This window comes from Bos grunniens, chromosome 5, assembly GCF_055505025.1.
Source record: "Bos grunniens cultivar Pamir isolate PY7600 chromosome 5, Bosgru_T2T1.0, whole genome shotgun sequence".
NCBI lineage: Eukaryota > Metazoa > Chordata > Mammalia > Artiodactyla > Bovidae > Bos > Bos grunniens.
Window position 1 is genome coordinate 108,406,777 of NC_141169.1, and position 22,470 is coordinate 108,429,246.

The 22,470-nt window shown below is 54.9% G+C and overlaps 1 protein-coding gene across 7 annotated transcripts in view; it reads left to right on the plus strand.

Moving 5' to 3' along the window:
* IQSEC3 (IQ motif and Sec7 domain ArfGEF 3) overlaps positions 1-22,470 on the plus strand; it is a 92,449-nt gene that overhangs the window by 32,317 nt on the left and 37,662 nt on the right. For 6 of the 7 annotated variants that reach the window (XM_086402442.1, XM_086402443.1, XM_086402444.1 and 3 more), the window contains exon 3: positions 17,386-17,656. The exons of the other annotated variant lie outside the window; for it this stretch is intronic. In XM_086402442.1, the coding sequence (XP_086258568.1) occupies positions 17,386-17,656 (271 nt within the window). The remainder of the gene's footprint in view (positions 1-17,385; positions 17,657-22,470) is intronic. 7 annotated transcript variants of the gene reach the window in all.

The following is a 22,470-nucleotide window of genomic DNA, read 5'->3' on the forward strand; positions in this document are numbered from 1 at the left end:
GATTTTTAGGCTTGTCCACCTCTGCTGGGTTGGCCGACCACCTGGGAAGGGAGGGAGGCACTGAGAAGTCAGGGTCCTGTCCAGGCTCTCCTCCTCACCTGTCCTGGGTCATTCACCCAGCCTCTCTCTTCCCCCCGTCCTCCCCCCAGCCCTCCAGCTCTCCTCCTCCCCCCATCAGTACTCTCTCCCTCCATCTCCACCTGGAGCCGCCCCCTCTGTGCTGCTCACACTTTGTCCTCTTCTCTTTCCCCCAAGATTTCTGCCTCAGTTCTGCACCTTTCTCTTTCCTTTGCTCGTCCTTTACTTCCCTGGGGGTCAGGACACTCGGACTCGGGCGTGGAGTTGACCCCATCTGCTGTCTCCTCTTGTTGCAAGTTCCTTAACTCCCCTGGGCCCCAGTTTCCCCATCTGTATGAAGAAGGGCTGTTCTACGTAGAGAACAACATGATGTACCATCTCTCTGAGCCTTTGGGCTGCTCACAGCCTAGATGGGCTTTAGGTCTGTGTGGGAGGGCAGCAGAAGGTTCTGGGCTGTGAGCACCCAGGCCTAGACCTGCACTAAGGGCCACTTCCGGGTTTAAGCCTCAGTGACCCCATGATCCTTCCCCCTTTATTCCTAGGAAAATAATGGGTAGTCATCAGAGGTGGTAGCTGGTGAGCTTGGCGATGGAAAACCTTCCCTGCTTGTTTTCCCTTGGAAGGAGTTGGGGGCGGGGGGGTTGGGAAAGGCAGGACTCTCGGGGAGGGGGCGGGAATGGAAGTGGCGGGGGGTTAGGTTGGGTTAAATCAGGGGTCCACCTTAGGGTGCTCACCTCCAGGGCTGTAGGAGGCACAGTTGTTCCCGGAGGTGACCGCACTGGGGATGGGAGCAAGGGGAGGACCAGGTGCTGTGCTGATGCCCAGAGGACTGGGGGCTGAGCTCTGCTCCCAGGACCACAGGAGAGAGCGGCCCCCTGGATCCCCAGGGGCTCCCTGTCCAGGGGGGCATGTGAGCCCCCACATTGGAAATGACCCTCCTGGAAACTGGAAAGAAGATGAGAAACGAGAGAATGAGACAGTGGGAGAGGACGGGAAAGAGGGCAGAGAGTTAGTGACCCGGAGGAAGGATGGGCAGGCCGTGCCCTGTCCCGTGAGCGGTCACTGCTCAGACACACGGCCGAGTGATCCTCCTTGGTGGGGAGGAGAAGAGAGGAGCTGTCTGGTCTGCCCCCGCTGCCCATCGGTCCATCTCAGTCCGGTCCACATCTCTTGCTGCCCCTCGAGCCCTGGCGCCAGTGAGCATAGATGACACAGCGCCCCCAAGACGCTGGCGCCTGGGAGGTGCCCAAGGATAGAAGTCATCTCTTGGGTCTTCCTCGCCCCTTCCCAGCCACCCCCACCCTCACCCCAGAGCCCTGACTCCTGGTGGGAGGGGGTGGGAGACAGGGGCAGGCGGGGCGGGAGGGGGCAGAGGGACAGGCTTCTTTTCCAAGATGGTAGGAAATCTCTTGTCTTCGAATCCCTGGGAGGGAGGTGGGAGGCTCTCTAAGTCCCCCGGGGCCTGTGAGCTCTGCCCGCTGCTTCCTCCCCGCCCGCCCCCTGCGCAGGGCCGGGGGAGGGGCCCCCAGGTGTGTCCCGACTGTCAACCTCTGTCACTTTCCGCTCCCAGTTGTTCCAGGTGTCCTGTCTGTCCGGTCTGTAGTTTCCTGGAGCGTGTTTCTGTTTGTCTGTCAGTCAGTCTGTCTGATGTCAGTGTCTCGGCTTCTCTAGGAGAAGCCCCGGATGTTCAGTAGTCTGTGTGTCCGTCTGTCTGTCTGTTCTTGGCTTCCTGGGGAAGCCCTGCCCAGATAAGTTTCCTCCCATCAGACACCCAACACGCCTGTTCCCAGCTCTGCCCGGGACCTTCCCGGCCCTTCCCTCCCCTTTAGCCTCCAGAGCGGGTACCCGACCATCACCCTCGAGCTTCCCTAAGGAGGTGCTGAGGTCAGAGACTGGGCTGAGGTGAGGATACAGGTCACAAGGCCCCTGAGCCACCCTCAGGAGACCCCAGTTTGGGCTCTGAGACAGGCCAGGCTGCCCCCACCGCTCAGTCTGGGTTTTCACCGGCTCAGCCAGGCTCCAATAATGTGGCCGCCTAATGTGAAGAGCCGACTCATTGGAAAAGAACCTGATGCTGGGAAAGATTGAGGGCAAAAGGAGAAGAGGGAGACAGAGGATGAGATGGTTGCAAGAGGGAGACAGAGGATGAGATGGTTGTAAGGTATCACCGACTTAACGGACACGAACTTGAGCAAACGCAGGGAGGTAGTGGAGGACAGGGAAGCCTGGTGTGCTGCAGTCCATGGGGTTGCTAAGAACCGGACTTGACTGAGCGACTGAACAACAACAGAACAACAGCAAGGCCTCAGCTGGTGGGCCTCCTCTGGGGTCTCCAGGGAGAAGCTGGATGGTCCTTACAGGAGGCCCAGTGAAGACTTCACACCGTCAGTCACAGCTCAGGGTCAGGGTCTCCGGTGCGTGAGTGCAGGGTTGGCCACGAGGCCCCTTACCTCCCTCCTCCAAATATGGCCCAAGCCAGCAGTGATCCAAGTCAGCAGAGTGTGAGGTGCTGTTCCCCCACCACCAACCATCCCCCCACCAACCATCCCTACCCAAGCTGTAGGCCTGAGCAGGAGTCCCTTTCTGGAGCCGATGGGCTCATCCTGGGGACGGGGGTGGTGGTGGGGCAGACGATGGTCCATAGTTCCTTTGATCAGATGTACAGAAAAGAGCTGCTGGAGCCTGAGATAAACCCTCGGTCCAGGAGAGACCCTTGCCCCCTCCCAAAGCCCTAGTCCTGGGGGTGCAGGGGTGCGAGCTCAGCCTTATCCAGCTACCCCGGGGGGAAGCTTTGGGGTGGAGTCAGGGAACCTCTCTCTTGGGACCCAGAGCCTGCCCGAGAGCGATGCTCACAGAAGTGGGAAGATTGGGAGGCCGGAGGTGGGGTGCCCTGGGGTGGTTACGGGGGCCACAAGGCCTCTGAGGCTGGACCACCCATCCCCGTGCCCATGTTCACGCGGCCCCGAGTAGGCACCCCACACTTCCCAGGTGGGAAGCAGGGCGATCAGCCTCCAGGGCAGCGAGTGGAGTGCGAGCTGGGCTCTGCCCCACTTCTTCACGTCCCCCCACTGCCAGTAATGACAGGGCTTTATTCTGGGTGACTGAACGGGGCAGTGATTGCGGGCCCTGCCCTTCTTCCCATAGGCTCCCCTCCCTTTGGGGTGCTCAGTAACCTGGGGAACAAGCAGCCTCCAGCATCTAGAGAGAGAGAAATAGCAGCCCATTTGTCTCTGTGGGTGGCACGGAGCGCCCCCCAAGAGGAGGAAGACTGACATCTGTTAGAGTGATGACAGGAGGTGGGGGGCGCTCAGGAGGGGGTCCCTGGGCAGGAAGCAGAACCACCCCCCGCCCTGGGGGAGGGGAGGGCCAGGGCACTCTGGGCGTCGGTTCTCCAACAGGGATGGGAGAGGCACTTAATGTTACCTAATGTGCCAGGCCCCAGCACTAAGCAGCCCTGGTATTTTGTCTCCATTCCCTGTGGCCACCTGCAGATGACGGCTTGGGGTGGAGAGAAGTTCGGGGTCTCAGCAGAAGGACCCCTGCCCACCGGTTCTGGGGCTGGAAGGTCAGCCCAGGCTGAGCTCCCGCAGGCGGCCGCATTGCATGGAACTGCCACCGGGGTTTTCTTCAGGAGCATGGGAGGGATCCTTCCAACCACTGCATTCGACCCTGAATAACATCTATTTTCTCTGATTATAAGTTATAGTTGCTAGTTTTTGGAAATGTGGAAAATGCAGAAATATAAAGAAGAAAATAAAAATGGAACCCGGTCGTATAGAATTAACTGCTGTTAATGTATTAGCATGCAACCTGCCAGGGTTTCTAGGCTGGAATTTATATCTCCCCCCACAAAAGAAAAAACGATTCTGTAGTCTACCTTTTCTGCTCAGGGCACTGTGGCCACAAGGGAGCCTGCCCCCACTCCCCACCAGCCAGTCCCTCCCTGTCCCCCTCCTCCCTGCCAATCAGCCAGGCTGGGGGCCCTGCTGGGGACCCCTGAGGAGGGGACACTGGCCAGCAGTGGTGTTGCAGGGGGAACCCCACGTCAGCATCCGCCACAGTGGCCAGAGGCCTGATCAGTGGACCAGCCAGAGTTTACTCAGCGATTACGGAGTGATTGAATTCTCAGTCGATACAGTTTAGTCTTCAAACAGGTGGGCTCAGGGGCCCGGAGTCCTGTGCCTGCTCCACCCATCACATCAGGTGCCCAGGCTGCCGGGAACACTTCCCCCCACCCCTCCCTATTCTGGGACTTCAGAATTGCCTGCTCTTCCCCAGAGAAGCACAGAGAGGCCTCAGCTTCTGTCACTGTATGGGTGGGGCGGGGCAGGGGTAGGGGTGGAAGGATGCGCGCCCAGCCCACCCATCCTCCAAGCTCCAGGGTCTCCGCATCTTTAGGCCAGGGGGGCAGTGGGCAGCGGCAAGGCCAAGGGGAAATTGTCTGATGTCCTCCTCAGAGTCCAGAGATTCGGTTCCAGAGACCTTTGCAGGGGTTGGGGTCCGGCCCCTGAGCCAGGGCTGTGAAGACTGCCCCCTGCGATGTGCTGTCCTGGAGCGGAGCCTGGGTGGGAGTCCTGGGGGTCGAAGACCACCATCCACTGTGGGTGTAGCAAACTGCGGGTGGTGTAGAGCAGCGGGAGTGGGGAGCGGCTGCTCATCCTTATTTGGGCTCCTGTTTTCTGAGGGTCCCCAGCTTGTCACAGGAGAGCCCATCTTGGCCGACTCCATCCCCGAGGGTGGCCTCAATGGAGAGGGCAGAGAATTTGGTCCCAGAGCCAGAGACGGTGGTCTTCCACCCCCAGACCCCCTGTCATTTTACCCCTCTGTGCGCTCCGTGCCCCTGAGTCTTCCCTGCTGGAATCTGGGGGCACAAGAGATGGAGCAGATGCCGTGCGGGGGGGGCGGTTCGCTGGGTAGGGGCGGTCCCCCTAACTCCAGTGGGCATCAGGAAAGTTCTGTCCTGTGCTGGTGTCCGCCTTCTGCTCTGTGGGACATGGGACTTGTATCTGGAGCAATCTCCCGTGTGCTTCCGCTCAGGCCTAGCTGTCCTCTAAGATGGTCTCTCCTGTGACCTGGGGAGTCATGACGGATGCTCAGCCCCGGGGCTGCTTCCCTGGGAGCCAGGCCAGGCTGGGCCACCTCCAGACAGGCTGCTGGATGTCGGAGCTGATTAGAGAACCCCTGCTCCCTCTGTGACTCTGTTTTGTGTTCCCCACCCACAAGAGGGAAGGAGAATGCTAGCTGTCCTGTGCTGAGAGCCTGCTGTGTGCAATAGATACAGGTATGATTTAATTCTCATGGAAAGCTTATAAAATATTGTTGTTCCATGTTACTTATACACGAGGCTCAGAGATGATGAATGACGGTCCCCGGACCGGTCGATGGCACAGTTGGGATTTGAACCACGTCCGTTGTGGCTTCTACCACTGGCGTCAGGGGACAAAGGAAGGAAGGGATTCGTTGGTGCAGGAAGTGAAGTGTGGTCCCCCAAAACTTTGTCCCCCCGAGAGAGCCTGGCCTATGGTCCAGGGAGTGAGAAGGTGGGGCCCTTCCCTGCCCCCCGCTTCCCCTGACCCTTGAGCAGGAGGTTCGTGCAACCAGGCTGAAGAGAGAAACGTCCAGGGGAATACTTTTAGAGGATAAAAGCTCTAAGCTTTATTATTTAAGGAAAAGAACATGGGAATTCCGTGTTTGGGAGTTCCCTGATGGTTAGGGTTCTGAACTGTTACACCATGCTGCTGCTGCTAAGTCGCTTCAGTCGTGTCCGACTCTGTGTGACCCCATAGACGGCAGCCCACCAGGCTCCCCTGTCCCTGGGAGTCTCCAGGCAAGAACACTGGAGTGGGTTGCCATTTCCTTCTCCAATGCATGAAAGTGAAAAGTAAAAGGGAAGTCGCTCAGTCGTGTCCGACTCTTTGCGACCCCAGGGGCTGCAGCCTACCAGGCTCCTCGCCCGGGGTTTAATCCCTGCGTCGAGGAACTGAGATCCCACAAGCCATATGGCATGGCCGAAAAAAAAAAAGGAAAGAAATAAACATGACTAAGATAATACTTTCAGAACAACAAAATGCAAGCTACCACGAGGACCAGCTTTTGTCCAATTTTAGAAGAAGAAACAAATTTTTGCTCCGTTTGCTGAAAACTGCTTGTTTGAATATTATAGAGGTTCTCCTTTCACTCCCAGGAAGGGAAGGCCTAGAGATTTCTCTAACTTCACTACTTCCTGGGTTAGTTTGTTTTCTCCTCTGAAAGGTCATCTTTACCTATTCATGTATCTTTTAACCCATAACGTGACCATGAAAATGACTTATCATTCCAGTAAGTATTTCTGATGGATAACAAAAAGGGTTTCAAATCCATTTCATCGGACTCCGAACGAGGAAACGATCTTAATCTGTGTAGCGAGAGGAAGTGCATCAGATCAGGCATTCTTAAAGAATTTACTGCCTTTGAGAGGCCTTAAGAAAGGAGATTTTTAGAGATTACATTTGCGGTGATTAAGAAACAAAGCAAGGGACTTCCCTGGTGGCCCATCTGCTAAGACTCTGTACTCCCAAAGCAGGGGGCCCAAGTTCAATCCCTGGTCAGGGGACTAGATCCCACATGCCGCAACTAAGACCCAGAACAGCCAAATAAGTAAATGTATCTATATTTTTAAAAAACAGGGAAGCCAGCTGTCTGTGAAGGACGATGTTTTTCGGTCTGGAACCGAGAGAAGGGTGGGGGAGGACAGAGAAAGGGGTCTGTGGACGTCAAGGTGGTGGACACACAGGGTGCAGGCTTTTACTGTCTGCAGATGGGAGATGGAGACCAAAGTGCCTGTCCTCTGGACGCAGGCCGCCTGCCGGTGCTGGTGCTGACCTCCCCCTTCTCCAGGCCTCAGTGTCCTCAGCTATCACAGGGGGTGGGAGGGGGCGGTATGAACACTCTAGTCCCCAAGGCTCCTCCCCTAGAGTGATTCTACCTGAAGGTAAGGCGCTGCCTTGGCTGGAGGAGGTGTCCATATGGAGGGACCAGGAGCGTTTACAAAGCAGGACAAATCAGGGTGGTGTGACCCAAACAGGAGACCCTGGGTCGGGGTTGGGAGGTGGAGGGAGCACTTATATCAGAGGAGCCTCAGCAAGCCGACGGTGGGATTTCTCTCTCCATCTCACTTATTGAAAGTGAAAGTGTTAGTCGCTCAGTCGTGTCCCACTCTGCAACCCCACGGATTGCAGCCCACCAGGAGTGGGTAGCCATTCCCTTCCCCAGAAGGTCTTCCCAATCCAGGGATCGAACCCGGGTGTCCCCCACTGCAGGTAGATTCTTTACCGTCTGAGTCACCAGGGAAGCCTCATTTCACTTACTGTGAAAATACAAAGGGAGGTTTTAAAGGAGACCTACTGAGAGCACACTCAGTTCAGTTCAGTTCAGTTCAGTCACTCAGTCATGTCCAACTCTGCGACCCCATGAATCGCAGCACACCAGGCCTCCCTGTCCATCACCAACTCCCGGAATTCACTCAAACTCATGTCCATCTAGTCGGTGATGCCATCCAGCCGTCTCATCCTCTGTTGTCCCCTTCTCCTCCTGCCCCCAATCCCTCCCAGCATCAGAGTCTTTTCCAATGAGTCAACTCTTTGCATGAGGTGGCCAAGTGCTGGAGTTTCAGCTTTAGGATCATCCCTTTCAAAGAACACCCAGGACTGATCTCCTTTAGGATGGAGTGGTTGGATCTTCTTGCAGTCCAAGGGACTCTCAACCCCACAGTTCAAAAAGCATCAATTCTTCGGCGCTCAGCTTTCTTCACAGTCCAACTCTCACATCCATACATGACCACTGGAAAAACCATAGCGTTGACTAGACAGACCTTTGTTGGCAAAGTAATGTCTCTGCTTTTGAATATACTGTCTATGTTGGTCATAACTTTCCTTCTAAGGAGTAAGCATCTTTTAATTTCATGGCTGCAATCACCATCTGCAGTGATTTTGGAGCCCCAAAAATAACATCTGACACTGTTTCCACTGTTTACCCATCTATTTCCCATGAAGTGATGGGACCAGATGCCATGATCTTCATTTTCTGAATGTTGAGCTTTAAGCCAACTTTTTGACTCTCCACTTTCACTTTCATCAAGAGGCTTTTGAGTTCCTCTTCACTTTCTGCCATAAGGCTGGTGTCATCTGCATATCTGAGGTTATTGATATTTCTCCCGGCAATCTTGATTCCAGCTTGTGCTTCTTCCAGCCCAGCGTTTCTCATGATGTACTCTGCATAGAAGTTAAATAAGCAGGGTGACAATATACAGCCTTGACGTTCTCCTTTTCCTATTTGGAACCAGTCTGTTGTTCCATGTCCAGTTCTAACTGTTGCTTCCTGACCGGCATACAGGTTTCTTAAGAGGCAGATCAGGTGGTCTGGGATTCCCATCTCTTTCAGAATTTTCCACAGTTGATTGTGATCCACACAGTCAAAGGCTTTGGCATAGAGAGCACACACAGAGCGACTCAAATCTGGGTTCAGGTCCTGGCTTGGTCACATACAAACCCTGCGACCCTGGTGCAACTACTGAAGCTTTGGGATCCTCAATTTCTCATCTGTCCAATGGGGACAACAGCAGCACTCAGCTCTTAGGATGGTTTTGAAAGTCGCTCAGTCGTGTCTGACTCTTTCGACACCATGGACTATCAGTCCACGGAATTCTCCAGGCCAGAATACTGGACTGGGTAGCCTTTCCTTTCTCCAGGGGATCTTCCGAACCCAGGGATCAAACCCAGGTCTCCCGCATAGCAGGCAGATTCTTTACCAGCTGAGACACAAGGGAAGCCCTTTAGGGTGGTTGGGAGGATTCAGTGACGTCATGTGTGCAAAGGTATCTGGTATATAGTAGGCACTCAATAAATGCTAGCTTTTTTTTTTTTTTTTTTTTAGCATGAGGTATGTGCCATAGAGGGCTTCCTTAGTGGCTCAGATGATAAAGAATCCATCTGCAATGCAGGAGACTCTGGTTTGATCCCTGGATCGGGAAGATACCCTGGAGAAGGGAATGGCTACCCACTCCAGTATTCTTGCCTGGAGAATTCCATGGACAGAGGACTCTAGTGAGCTGTAGTCCATGGTGTCACAAAGAGTCAGACACGACTGAGCAACTAACACACACACACACACACACGCATGCACGTGCCATGGCCCAGAGCTGTCTTCCTTTTTTTTTTAAGTTAAAAAATTTTTTAAATTTTATATGGCCAGGCCACAAAGCATGTGGTATCTTAGTTCCCCAAGCAGGAAACAAACCTGCGTCCCCTGCACTGGGAGCTCAGAGTCATACTCACTGGACCACCAGGGAATTCCTGGTGCTAGCTGTTTTAAAACTGGATTTTTTAAGAGCAGAAAGGGATAAATCAGCTGAGATCTAGGAGTTCCAGGAGAAGGCTCAGGTATGACCGGGAAATACTTAGAATGGGCCAGCTCAGCAGATGAGGTCCCTGCAGCAGAGACCCTAGTACAGCAAGAGGAAGGAGACACACAACTCTGGGTCTTGCTCTGGGTTGTTGAGCTGTGCCCTTCAGGGAGAGGGCCCAGTTCCTCCTCTGGACGGCAGGCAACTGGCAAGGAGGAGGGGGCCACGTTCAGATGTTTCTACTCCAGCCTGGCCCATGACACATGGAGAGCTGGCTGGAGACAGCGAGCAGGGGTGAGGAACTCAGAACTGAGAGACCAGCTGGGGAAGAGATCAAAGGAGCTAAAAGCCCTGATGAATGCCAATCAAGCAGGACCAGCGGGCCCTGAGAGCGGATTTTCTAGATGTCAGGGCAGGAGAGGAAATGATTTAACCTAGCACCCGGCTGTCACAGTGCAGCGAGGATGAGATTAAGTATAGAGGCATTTTATCGGGAAAATTGCGCCAGCTGACAGTCTGGTCTCCTTCCGTCCTAAGAGGAGGAGACAGTTTAGCCCCCACAAGGACAGGTTTGTGGCCTGGGGCTGACCCCTGCCCTGCTTGGAGTTGGGGGCTGGCTCCGCACAGTGGGAGCTCTGGGGCTTCCTCCCAAAGCTTTTGTGTCTTGCTTCCTTTTTCACCCAAACACCTTTGGAGATGACCTGGGAAACCCACAGGCTTCCCTATAGCTCAGATGGTAAAGAACCTGCCTGTAATGCAGGAGACCTGGGTTCCATCCCTGGGTCAGGAAGATCCCCTGGAGAAGGAAATGGCTACCCACTCCAGTGTTCTTGCCTGGAGAATCCCATGGACAGAGGAGCCTGGCAGGAAACAGTCCATGGGGTCGCAAAGAGTCAGACACGACTGAGCGACTTAACAACAACTATTCAGTGCAGCTGTCAGGTGACGGTGGGGTATGTCAGGACAGACTGCAGGCCATGTTTCTGGAGCATCATCCTCGGGGTGGGTGAGGTGGGAACATGGGCAGGGAACTAGCTTCTGTGGGGGGGGGGGTGGGCAGACACAGGAGGTGAGAAAGCCCGAGGTGTGTCCTCGGGCTCAGAGAAGCCGGGACTTGTGACTGTGTGCAATGTGTCAGGCAGCGAGCTTGGAGGGTGTCCTGAGAGCTTGATTTTGCTACCGGATCCACACCTATTGGGGAGGAAATAAAATGCTCAAAAATATTAGGCTTCCAGTGGCAATCAGATCGCATCACTGGTGTGGTCCAGCCTGTGAGTCTGTGTGGGAGGTGTCCTGAGGAAACTTCTAGATGTAGACCCCCTCCCCAGTGGGCACCAAGTGCTGGCATCTCACCGTGAGGGGCTATGATGCAGAGATGGTTTCCACGCTGGACTCGGGGGCCCACCCTGAGTGGCACCCTGGGCTTGGTTCTGCGGAGGACACAGGCCCAGAGGGCTGTGATGCCTTCAACAGGAAACCCCTCCAGACAAACCAGCCCTTCCAGACCCTTCTGGAACAGTCGTGCAGCCAAATCCTGGAGTCTCCACTGAGCAGACAGGAGAGGGAGTAACTTACTCTCTTGGGGTCCGTGGGAGGAAGGGCGGCCTCTGCAAGTGGACAGCAGGGAAGACCCAGCCGCCCTCCTCCAGAGCCTCCTCCTGCGAGCCCCAGCTTCCAGCGTGGATGACGGTGGTCAGGGCAGAGAGGAAGGCAGGGAGGCCTTCACCATGTCCCTGGGTATGGAGGCCAGAGGGGCGTGGACAGGAACAGGAAGGTGCAGGGTGTGGGCCCGGCCCCATGGAGGGAAAGGGAGAGGGAGGAAGCTGGCCTCTCCTTCCTTCCTGTTGTCAGAGCCTTTTGCTCAAACTGTCCATCTTATGATGAGCAATCCAAGGTGCAGGGAAGCCATGTGCCTACCGTTACAGCTAGCGCAGCCGGCGGAGGCGGTCAGACCCTGCCCGGGGCCCAGGGCTCTCCACCACCAAAGGCGGCATTTTCCAGCCTGTGCTTGGAATCAGCACAGGGTGAATTTGTTACAGACGCTGGCCCTCTATTCACTGCAACCCCTCCCCAGCACCGTCTGGGACCCTCCCCCCACCAAGGACACTCGACTCCCCTTGCTCAGCCTTTATTCTGACCATCGAAGATCACTTTATCGATTCAGGCAAGAGAGAGAAAGGAGTGTTTTAGTAAAGGCTGAAAAATCTTGAGATGTGAGGCGTTTTGTTAGCTTTTGTCTGGAAAATGCCTAGTTTCTTTGTCCCAGAAGGGCTTTCAGAAAGGCTGGCGGAGTCAGGATAATCTAGTGCAATTGGTCAGGCTCAGGCCCTCTGGGGGAACCTTGCCGCCCAAGGAGTCCTCCAGCCTTCAAAACACTTCTGCCTGGGTCTCAGGAACTGCTGCTCTGGCCACTGCTCAGAGGGGAAAGTGGCCCTCCGTCCCTCCCTCCTCACCCCGTCCCCAAACCCCACAACGTGCCTCAGGCTTCCCCTCATCCCTTTCTCTGTCTTTGTGCCAGGACCACGTCCCAAGCCAATCTCTAGCGGACCGGACGAGCATAGGCCTGGTGCTCCCTCCCCTGAAGTCTTCCCCAGCCCCCTCACAGGGCTCTTTTGTTAATTAATTAATTAATTTTTGGCTGCTCTGGGCCTTCGTTGCTTTGTGCGGGCTACTCTATAGTTGCGGAACTTGGGCTTCTCATTGAGGTGGCTTCTCTTGTGGAGCGCAGGCTCTAGGGCTCAGGGGCTTCAGTAGCTGTGATGCATGGGCTTAGCTGCTCCAGGGCAGGTGGGATCTTCCTGGACCAGGGATCAAACCCATGTCCCCTGCGTTGGCAGGCGGATTCTTATCCACCGTGCCACCAGGGAAGCCTTCATACAGCTCTTCGGCAGCTCCCAGGCCCTGAGCTCCTGGTGGCGGGCAGGGTCTGCCTGGGAGCCCAGGGGGCCACCACCGCCGGGACTAGCTCCTGGCAGGGGCTGCACGGCCGCCCGCTCTACCTCCTCATCCTTCTCAGGGATGCATTTTCCCAGCACACTAACCTAGGAGGTCAACCTCATCTTCATCACTCTCCTGGAAAGGAGATATTCATACCCCCATTTTGCAAATGAGAAAACTGAGGTGCAGAATAAATATATTTTCCTTGAAATCAGTGAGTCAGAGGAACAGGGGCTCCCTCCACTCAAGCCTTCTGACCTGTGAGCGAGGACCCATCAGTGTTGAGGGAACAGTGGCCGGTGTCTGAAAGCCCGGTGGCGTGTGAACCCTGACATTTTCTTTCTGTATGACCAGAGCTGAGCTGCCTACAGCTCTTGGAGCCAGCCCTCAGTGCTTGGCACAGTCCTCAGCACATGGATGAAACCCATGACCATCCCCCCAGAAGAGTGCTTTCAGCCCGATCCACGGAGCCTGTAAAGCCTCTGAGTGTGGAGGTAGGACTCGGCACGTATGAAAGCACACCCGTTTTCTGGGAAGAGAGCCCAGAGTCTTTATTGAAGGTGTCTGGAGCCCAGAAAAGTTTTACAGGCCTGGGAGCAGGGAGACCAGGGTAATCGTGGCTGACAAGGAAAAGGAAGGAAAAAGAGAAGCTGGGTACCCATTGCTGGTTGGGTGCTCATCGCTCATTGGTGTCTCTGGGAAAAAACTCTGAGTCTAGTGTGCTGGATGTTGACTAGAGGATGCTTAGGGTCAACACGCCTCGGGGGAGGGCAGGAGCGTAGCGCGGGGCAGGGAGAGGTTAACCTGTGACAGACGTCCACTAGGAGCCTGGGCTAATCCCATCGCGAGCTCTGCAGGGAGCATGACCTCTCAGATCCAGACTGGATCACATGACTGAACCTTTATAACCACTGTCGGCCACTGGATGTAGACTGCCCTGGGGAAAACATGACTTTGGGCCCAGGAGCTCATTGCAGCTCAGACAGTCCCAGAAGGAGCTGGGGGAGCTGACAGCTGAAGGCAAGCTTCAGTAGCAGCCCCAGGGCTGGACAGGAAATCAGTCCTTGAAGAAGGGTCTGGGGCTGTATCACCAAGCTCACCACAGTATCTCTGCTCTTGGGAAAGGGTGAGAGATTAAATGCTATCCATTCACCCATCCATTTATCCCTCCATCCATCCATCCACCCATCCACCCCTCCATCCCTCTATCCATTTAACACTTCCTAAACATGTCTTATAAGCCAGCCTAGGTGATAAGCACCTATGATAAAAAGCTGTGCATGGCACTGTCTGGTGGAGGAGAGAGACACATCAGTGAATAATTTAGGTAGAGTGGTCAGTTATGAAATAGAGGCAAGTGCCAAGAACCAGTGGAGCACACTGGAGGGCGGACTTTTCCTGGAACAATGAGTGAATTCTGAAAGAGCTGTCAAGGCAGAGAAAGGATAAGGCATTTTGCTGCTGCTAAGTCGCTTCAGTCGTGTCCGACTCTGTGTGACCCCACAGACGGCAGCCCACCAGGCTCCCCTGTCCCTGGGATTCTCCAGGCAAGAACACTGGAGTGGGTTGCCATTTCCTTCTCCAATGCATGAAAGTGAAAAGTGAAAGTGAAGTTGCTCAGTCGTGTCCGACTTAGAGACCCCATGGACTGCAGCCTACCAGACTCCTCTGTCCATGGGATTTTCCAGGCAAGGGTACTGGAGTGGGGTGCCATTACCTTGGCAGGAGGAAATGACAGTACAGGCATGGTGGTCTGAGCGGGTACAGCAGATTTGAGGAAAGTTTCCAGGTGGCTCAGATGGTAAAGAATCTGCCTGCAATGCAGGAGACCTGGGTTATCCCTGGTTTGGGAGGATCCCCTGGAGAAGGGAATGGCTACCCACTCTAGTATTCTTGCCTGGAGAATCTCATAGACAGAGGAGCCTGGCAGGCTATAATTCATAGGGTTGCAAAGAGTCAAACTAACATTGAGCAACTAACACTCAGTAGATAGAGTGGCCAGGTTACTCCCAGAGATGGGTATGGACAAGGAGATTTGGGTGAAATCACGAATGCCCTTGAACTATATCTGGCAGTACCAGAAAGTCACTTCTGGGTTTTGAGCATCTGCACTTTAGGAAGCCAACTCTGGTAGCCGAGACGACGGACAGCTGGGTGGTTGCTGGAACCTCGAGGAATCCTAGATGTGCCAGGACCAGGCATGTGCACTGGGCACCTAGAGGCCCTCTAAGCACAAGCCAGCGCCCCACATGAGTGACCCTCCCCTGATGCGGTGCAGAGCTTCAACACACAGATCATTCTGGTCCTCTGGGCGTGGAGTGTTCCTCTGAGGAGCTGCTTGGTTCCCCAAATTCTCAAAGACTTTCACATCCCATACTCAAATCTTATGGTCTCCTGTGTGGAAAAACCTCCATGGGTGGCCTCGGGCCCTGGATGCTTATAGGCCTAATGTCATGCATCTTGAAAACCTGGGGTGAAGAAGCCTTGGGCATCACCACCAAGGACAGTCCAGAGTCCAGAGTCCAGAGTGAGAGTGTGTTCTGCCCCCTGGAGGCAGGTTGTGCTAGGGAGGAAGGTGACTCTGGGGCTTTTCCATGTGACCCTGGGGCTTCCCTGGTAGCTCAGTTGGTAAAGAATCCACCTGCAATGCAGGAGACCCTGGTTTGATTCCTAGGTCAGGAAGATCCCCTGGAGGAGGGCATGGCAACCCACTCCAGTATTCTTGCCTGGAGAATCCCACGGACGGAGGAGCCTGGCAGGCTACAGTCCTTGGGGTCACAAAGAGTCTGACACGACTGAGCGACAAAGCACAGCACAGCACACGTGACCATTCGGGAAGAATGGGCATGTTCTATCTCAAGAAAAGTTGAAGTTAGACCTTACAAAGAACTTCCTGGTGATACCAGTGAAAAAACCCAATACTTAGAGCTCATCCAACTATATAGCTTGATTGGTGGCCACAGGAAAAATGACGAAGCAAAGAATTATGCAGAGGCAAGGAGTCAGGCTCCTTGTTGCTAGGGAAGCCAGTGAACTCTTCTTTATTTGTGTTTGAGGGAGGGGGTGGGGTGCAGGGGAGTGCTGGGAGGACTTGAATGAAGATGGACTCTTTACCCTTGGTTATTTTAGCACTAGGAGGCTTTAAAGTTAGGCAGAAGCAGTTGCTCTGGCACGATTTGGGGCATCTTACGAGGGACAAAGCCTTGGAAGAAATAAATCCCAAGGTTGCCTGGCCCTCCAACCAGAGCCAGCCCACCTCCCTGGGCCCCCACTCCTCATCTGTGAAAAAGGGAGATGAGAAAGATGGGCTAGATAACCTAGGGTACCTGTCCACCACAGAGGCTGTGTCAGGGGTCTTGGGTTCTCTTCAATTCATCCTTCAAGTTTTTGCGGAGCCCTCATTGTTTGCTCAGCACCAGCTGGGGAGAAGGGGATCAAATAGAGTACAAGCCTCAGGCTTGTGGGAAATCGGGGGTGGGGTGGAGAGATGGGGAAAGAGAAATTAACATTTCTGGAGCACTCAGTCCGTACCAGGTGCTGCACGAAGCCCTCAACGTGCTGATTCCTTTCCACCTCCCAGGGACCCTGTAGGGCAGGTACCAGCGCCTCCCATGTACTGATGGGGAAACCAGGGCTCAGAGAAAAAGCAACTTGACCAAAGCCACAAGGGAGGGGGCTGCACTGGAGCCCTCACCGTGAGCCAAGATGCTCCTCTGTGATGCAGGTGGTGACCCTCTGGGGTCCTCGCAGATGGAGGCTGGAAGCTGGAACCACCAGGAAGGCTTCATGCTGGAGAGGGCTCAGCGCGGGGCCTGGGGAAGGGGCAGAATTTGGAGGCTGGCCGGGGAGGGGAGCAGCCTGAGTGTCATCTCAGAGGCGGGCATGTGGGCAGCAGCTGTGGCTCCTGTCCCTGGTTCCACCAGAGAGAGAGGGGCTGGGGAGGGGCAGCGACTTCATCTAGAAGCGTCAACTCCTCCCCCAGCCTCACATCGGCCATCTAAAAGACGGACCTGGTTCAGTGGGGGTCAGCTTCCTCTCAGCTACTTAAGCCACTGGCCAGTAAGCAGACCACTGATAACTATGGTAGTTAACACACACTGAGCAGGCAGCAGGAGCCAGACCCTGCCTTAAGAACTCTGTAACTTACTTAAGCCTTCCAAACATCCCAGTGAGGTAGGTTCTATTATTATTTCCATTTTATACCTGATGCGAAGAGCAGACTCATTGGAAAAGACCTCGATGCTGGGAAAGATGGAAGGCAAGAGAAGGGGATGACAGAGGATGAGATGGTTGGATGGCATCACAGACTCAATGGACTTGTGTTTGAGTAAGCTCCGGGAGATAGTGGAGGACAGGGAAGCTGGGCAGGCTGCAGTCCATGGGGTCGCAAAGAGTGGGACACAACTGAGTGACTGAACAACAATTTATAGATGGGGAAACAGAGAAAAGTGAGGTTAAGTAACCCGCTTAGCTGTTAAGTAACAGCTAATAAGAGACAGGACCCAGATCGGAACCCGGGTAGTCTACCCCTAGGGCTTCTCTGGTGGCTCAGACAGTAAAGAATCTGCCTGCAATGCGGGAGACCTGGGTTCGATCCCTGGGTTGGGAAGATCCCCTGGAGGAGGGCATGGCAACCTACTCCAGTCTTCTTGCCTAGAGAATCCCCAAGGACAGAGGAGCCTGGCCAGTACGGTCCGTGGGTCACAAAGAGTCGGACATGACTGAGCGACTAAGCACAACACGGCACACATATTACGTCTAAGCAAGTTCCTGAGCCCCTCCCTCTGCCCCTCGGGGACCCTCCCCAAGCTCAGGCTTTCCTCCTGGCCTGGAGTTCTTGCACACCAAGATAGCCCCACCCTAATGAAGACAGCAGGAGGCCCCCACCAGCCCCTCCACAGGCCCATAGCTGCCCAAGGGCCCCAGCCCCCTCCCCGTACCCACACGCACCCCGCCCCCCCCAACCGAGCTCCGTTGCCTTTCGTTCGCAGTGACGGCGCCTGCGCCCAGGCCGGTGGGGGCACGGAGGACTCCGTGGCGGCGGCGGCGGCCGGCAGACCCAGTGCCCATGCCCCGAAGGCTCAAGCCCAGCAGCTGCAGGAGGAGGAGGAGCGGCCGGGGGCGGGGGGCGCCTCCCCGAGGGCCGGCCCCCACCGCGCGGCCTCCCCTGGCCGGCAGCAGCCTGCCCTGGCGACGGCGCTCTGCTCCCGCGCCCCTGCCGCCTCCGATTACGAAATCTCCCTTGACCTAAAGAATAAACAGGTACCCAGGGCCTCCGAGGCGGGCGGGAAGGGTGGTGAAGGGCCCTGACTCGGGCGCTATCCAGGGTCCCAGGGATGTCCCTGTCTGGGCCGCCTGTGGGGCAAGCCCACCTCTTGGCCGCTAGTTCTCCCAGCTGAAAGGGGTAACTCCCTTCCCTACAGCCAGCTCTTCCTGCAGCCAGCCTTGCCAGCGGCAGGGGTCACCCGTGCAGTGCCAAGCCCACAGGCAGTGTGTCCAGGGCTCTGCCCCTCTTACCACTGCAGAAAGCCCAGTGGCCCACATACTTCCAGGCAGGTGAAGCCCCCACCTCCAATCCTGCTCCAAAGAGATGCCCAGCCTACCTGCCCACTCAAGGGGTGAGCGCCCTGCTCAGGCACACACAGGCTCCAAAGAGGTTTGAAGACAGTGGTGTCCTCCAGGTAGACTAAAGATTCCCGGGATTAGCCCAGATTGGGAGAGTCCACGTGAAGGACCAGGGCTGCCTGGCGTGCTGCAGTTTGTGGGATCGCAGAGTCGGACAGGACTTAGCCACTGAACAACGAAAGCCCCCTGTTGGAAAACAAACTTCACTGAGGGGTTCTGGGTCTCCATCTTCCGTTCTGTGAAGCAGCAAGAAAAATAGTGTCCCCGTCGACACCCCCCAAATGACAATGGCACAGTTGTTTTGGTGGAAAATTAAGAGACCTGAAAGGAGATATGTGTGTGTGTGTGTGTGTGTGAACATGCTTAGACACAGACTTTATGACTTAGCGTTTTTGAGGAAGAGCATTGAGCTTGGAGCCACACGTGTGGGATTCACTGTGGGTCCTTGCTCCAGTTCCTCTGTGACTTTGGGAAACACCAATTAAGCACTCTGGGTGTTGGTTTCCTCATCAGCAAAACTGGGAATTACACCTTGAATCATCACTGATGTCCCTTCTAGCTCTAAAATGTGTAGGTTCTAAAGAACCATTCCTTAACCTGATGGACGGATTAGGAAGAGAAGCTAGTAGAGAAGTCACTAAGACTGGGTTGAGCCCAGCTGAGCCCCGCCAGACACATCCCTTCCTTTGAGCACGGATGCCAAGCTGTTACCCTGGGTCAGGGGCCAGCTGCCCACGATGCACCACAGGGCTTTTAGTAAGGTATTTGACAAAATCTCCTGTGATATCTATGTGGACGGGATAGGAAGTGGGTTAGTTGACAATATAGTCAGGTGGGTTGTTCTCAAATGGAATTATAGAAAACAATGGTTTTTTTAATCAGCACCAATTCCAAGGTGATTGAGTAGGGACTGCCCTGTTCAACCATTCTGAAAAGGGACTGATGCAAAGCCGAAAGGGGACACCTAATACCTTGATAACAGAATCCCAGATTAAAAAAAAATCTAATTAGGACAGAAATGTGGTTAAATGGAAAATGTAAAGTGAAAGAGGGAAAAATCTCAAGTTCTATTCTTAGCTTTGAAAATTCCACAGCACTGTTACAAAATGAGAAGGCTTGGTCCTGGGCGAGAGGCCTTAGGGCTTGAGCTGACTACAAGCTCAAGATAAATCAACAGCCAGTGAAGCCGCTGCCAGAGAAGTGGGCCCAGAGGCCTTCACAGACATGTAGATAAAACCCCCAGTGAGAGGAGCCTGGTGTGCTGCAGTCCATGTGGTCGCTGAGTCAGACACGACTGAGCAACTGAACAACAGAAAGGAGGCAGCTGCCTGGGGCCCCACTGGGTACTGGTCAGGCTGTCTGGTTCCAAGGCTTCTTCTAAGAGGCAACAAAGAGAACCCTGAGGTTCTGAGGTTCTTCTAAAAAAGAAAATAGATTGGCTGGGGTCATATGATGGAGAAAGACATGGCAACTCACTCCAGTATTCTTGCCTGGAGAATCCGAAGGACAGAGGACCTGGGGGCTACAGTCCATGGGGCTACAGTCTCAAAGAGTCGGACATGACTGAAGTGACTTAGCACGCACCCATTCACAGGGTCATATGGGGAAGTTGTAGACATGAAGACGAGTTTTAAACATGGAAGAGCTGAATGTGAATTAGCTAGATCAGATTATTTTCTATTATTCCAGGTAAAAATAGTGGTACTTGCCTGGCAGTCCAGCCTTTAAGACTCCCTGCTTCCAATGCAGGGGGCATGGGTTTGATCCCCAGGGAACTGTGATCCCACATGCAAGGACCAAAAATAAAATAAAAATAGTGGTACTAGTGCATAAACTTATAGGAGAGGAAGGTTTTCTTTTTTATTGCCTTTTTTTTTTTTTTTTTAAGTTTAACTAACAATAAGAGCTGCTGAAAATGTAGCAGGTCCTGCTTCTGGGGTAAGGAATCCCCAAGCAGGGGCCGGGAGGCAGCCTGTCTGGAGCGGCACGGTGTGATGGGATGGTCAGCTGGCCATATGAGAGCGTCCTCTCCGTTCCCTGAGGACAGAGACCATCTCCTGTTCATCTGTGCACCCATCGCCCGGCATCCAGCAGAGGGTCTTGGACAGAGTAAGAGTTCATCGAGTGAATATTTTTAAATAACTCTGATGAGCAAAGCAATGAGGAAGTGGGATACCCAAAAGAAAAAACATGGTCCCTCCCTGCTCTCCGAAGAGATTACCATTCAACTGAAGCAGTGGCCTGTTAGTAACACCAAAAGAAACTCGTGCCTTGGCCTGGGCAGGGAATTAGTTTAATTCTCACTGACTAGGGGCTATGGAGAGTCGTGCGGGGTTCTAACAGGCACCGTGGACCTTTTTCACGTGGGTGTAGTTCTAGTAGATGGGCTTGCGTGTCAGGAGGGCAGAAGTGGGCAGGAAAGATGAGGGCTGGTAGGGGTGCAGCCAGGTCCTCCTGTCCTGGGGAATAGCCCCCCTCCTCTGGCCCAGGGAACCCTCCAGGCCAAGCACAGGCTAGGGGTGGGAGTGTTAGTCGCTCAGTTGTGTCTGGCTCTTTGTGACCCCATGGACTGTAGCCCTCCAGGCTCCTCTGTCTGTGGGATTCTCCAGGCAAGAATACTGGCAAAAAGCGATCGAGGAGTTGGGCAGGGTGACTGAAAACATGGCATATGTTTACAAAAGATGGAACTCCACAGATCTCTCTTCTGCAGATGAACTGTGTGACCTTAGACAAGTTCCTTCCCTTCTCTGGGCCTTGGTTGCTGCCTATAGCCCTTTGCCTCAATTGCTAGCATTTCTGTGCCCGGCCCCCGTCTCCTGCACTGGTCCATACTCACTCCTTCTCTTCCTTCAGAACTTCCCTGTGCCTTCCTTCTCCACCGCAGCTCTCCCAAGGCTATGGGGGAGGCCCCTTCTCAGTGTTCCCATGGCACCCAGGTGCTCCCTGACATTGCCCTCCAGCCCTGGATCACCATCCCTGTTTACTTGACTTCTCCTTGAAGGCAGGGCAAAGATGTCCATCATTATATCCCTGGTGCCCGACACAGCACCTGGCGTGAGAAGATGCTCAGAAGATGAAGAGGGGAGGTACCAGCTCAGTGACCTGAAGGGGATGGAGAGGGTCATGAAGCCTGGCTCAGGGCCTGACTCCATCTCAGGTTTTTTTGAGATCTGGGATTTAGCATTCTGCCCCTGTGGTCCTCACGAGTCACTCACATCCTGTAGTTTTGGGGCTGGAAGGGATCCTGGACAATCCTTATTCTCCCAGTTCACCAACCTGCCTGGCCTGCTCCATCAGCCAGTCCAAAACTCCAGGTGAGAGGGCCTGGCTGGGGCGCTGCTGCTGTCGAGGGGCACTGGAGTGTCCCCCAGGCCTGTGGGTATGGGGGAGGGGAACACACACGGGGCAGGGGCTGCAGTGGTGCAGACTTTGGCTCCGAGCCCAGATCTAGAAGACAGCCTGCACTGCACTCCCCTGGCTGAGTTCAGTTCAGGGTGCAAACACCGATGAAGCCCCAGTCACAGGTCAGGATGGCGGTGCCACAGAGAATGGTGTCCTGCCTGTAGGGGCGGGGGGCCGGGGCGGGCAGCAGGCATGGGGTGGGGGGCCGGGGTGGGCAGCAGGCATGGGGTGGGGGGCCGGGGTGGGCAGCAGGCATGAGGCTGGGGTGAGGGGAAGCCAGCTATATGACATGATGCGAACAAAAAGTGATGATTCTGGGACTGAATTCAGAGGCCAGCACGAGCAGTGGCTCCGGGCCAGGCTCTGGGCTGAGGCCACCAGTGGAGAGAATGAGGACACATCTGGGCCTCCAGGAGTTTCTGCTCTAGGAGGGGTCTGGGGGAGGGAGGGGAGGGCGGGAGCCTGAGTTAGACGAGCACCACCAAGATTAGTGAGGAAACTGAGTGTCAGAGAAGCAGGAGGCAACCTTCTCCAGGGGACTCAGGGCAGGGAGACCCGTTCTGGTTGGGGGACTGGGAGGCGTCCTGGGGGAGGGACACTGAAAGAAAGGGCGAACGTTTTTTGCCTGGAGGAGAGGGCGAGGGTGGGAGCTGAGGGTGAAGAGGGGGTGACAGTGTGGGGAGGGGTGTGGGGGGTTGGGGGTTGTAGGGGGCTGTGGAGGTGGGGAGGCTGAGCAAGTGCTGGGGCAGGAAAGCCCAGTATGTGGGGGTGCGGGCAGGGGCAGGAGGTGGGGCTGGCATGTGAGCAGTGGACCTCCTGTAGTAGGAGGGGCTGGGGTGGGCGGGGCCAGGCTGCTGAGCCCCAGACACCCTAGAACAGGGTGTTTATATTTATTTAGGGCAAGGATCTCCAGCGACTGGAAGACCTGTGTTTACCCTGCTCTCTGAGTACACTGCTCAGGGGGATGTAACGCAAGGTGGATGGTGCTGGAGGAGGAAGCAGGGAAGCAACTGGGGGCTGCCAGAGTATCCAAGGGGGGAGTCCAAAGC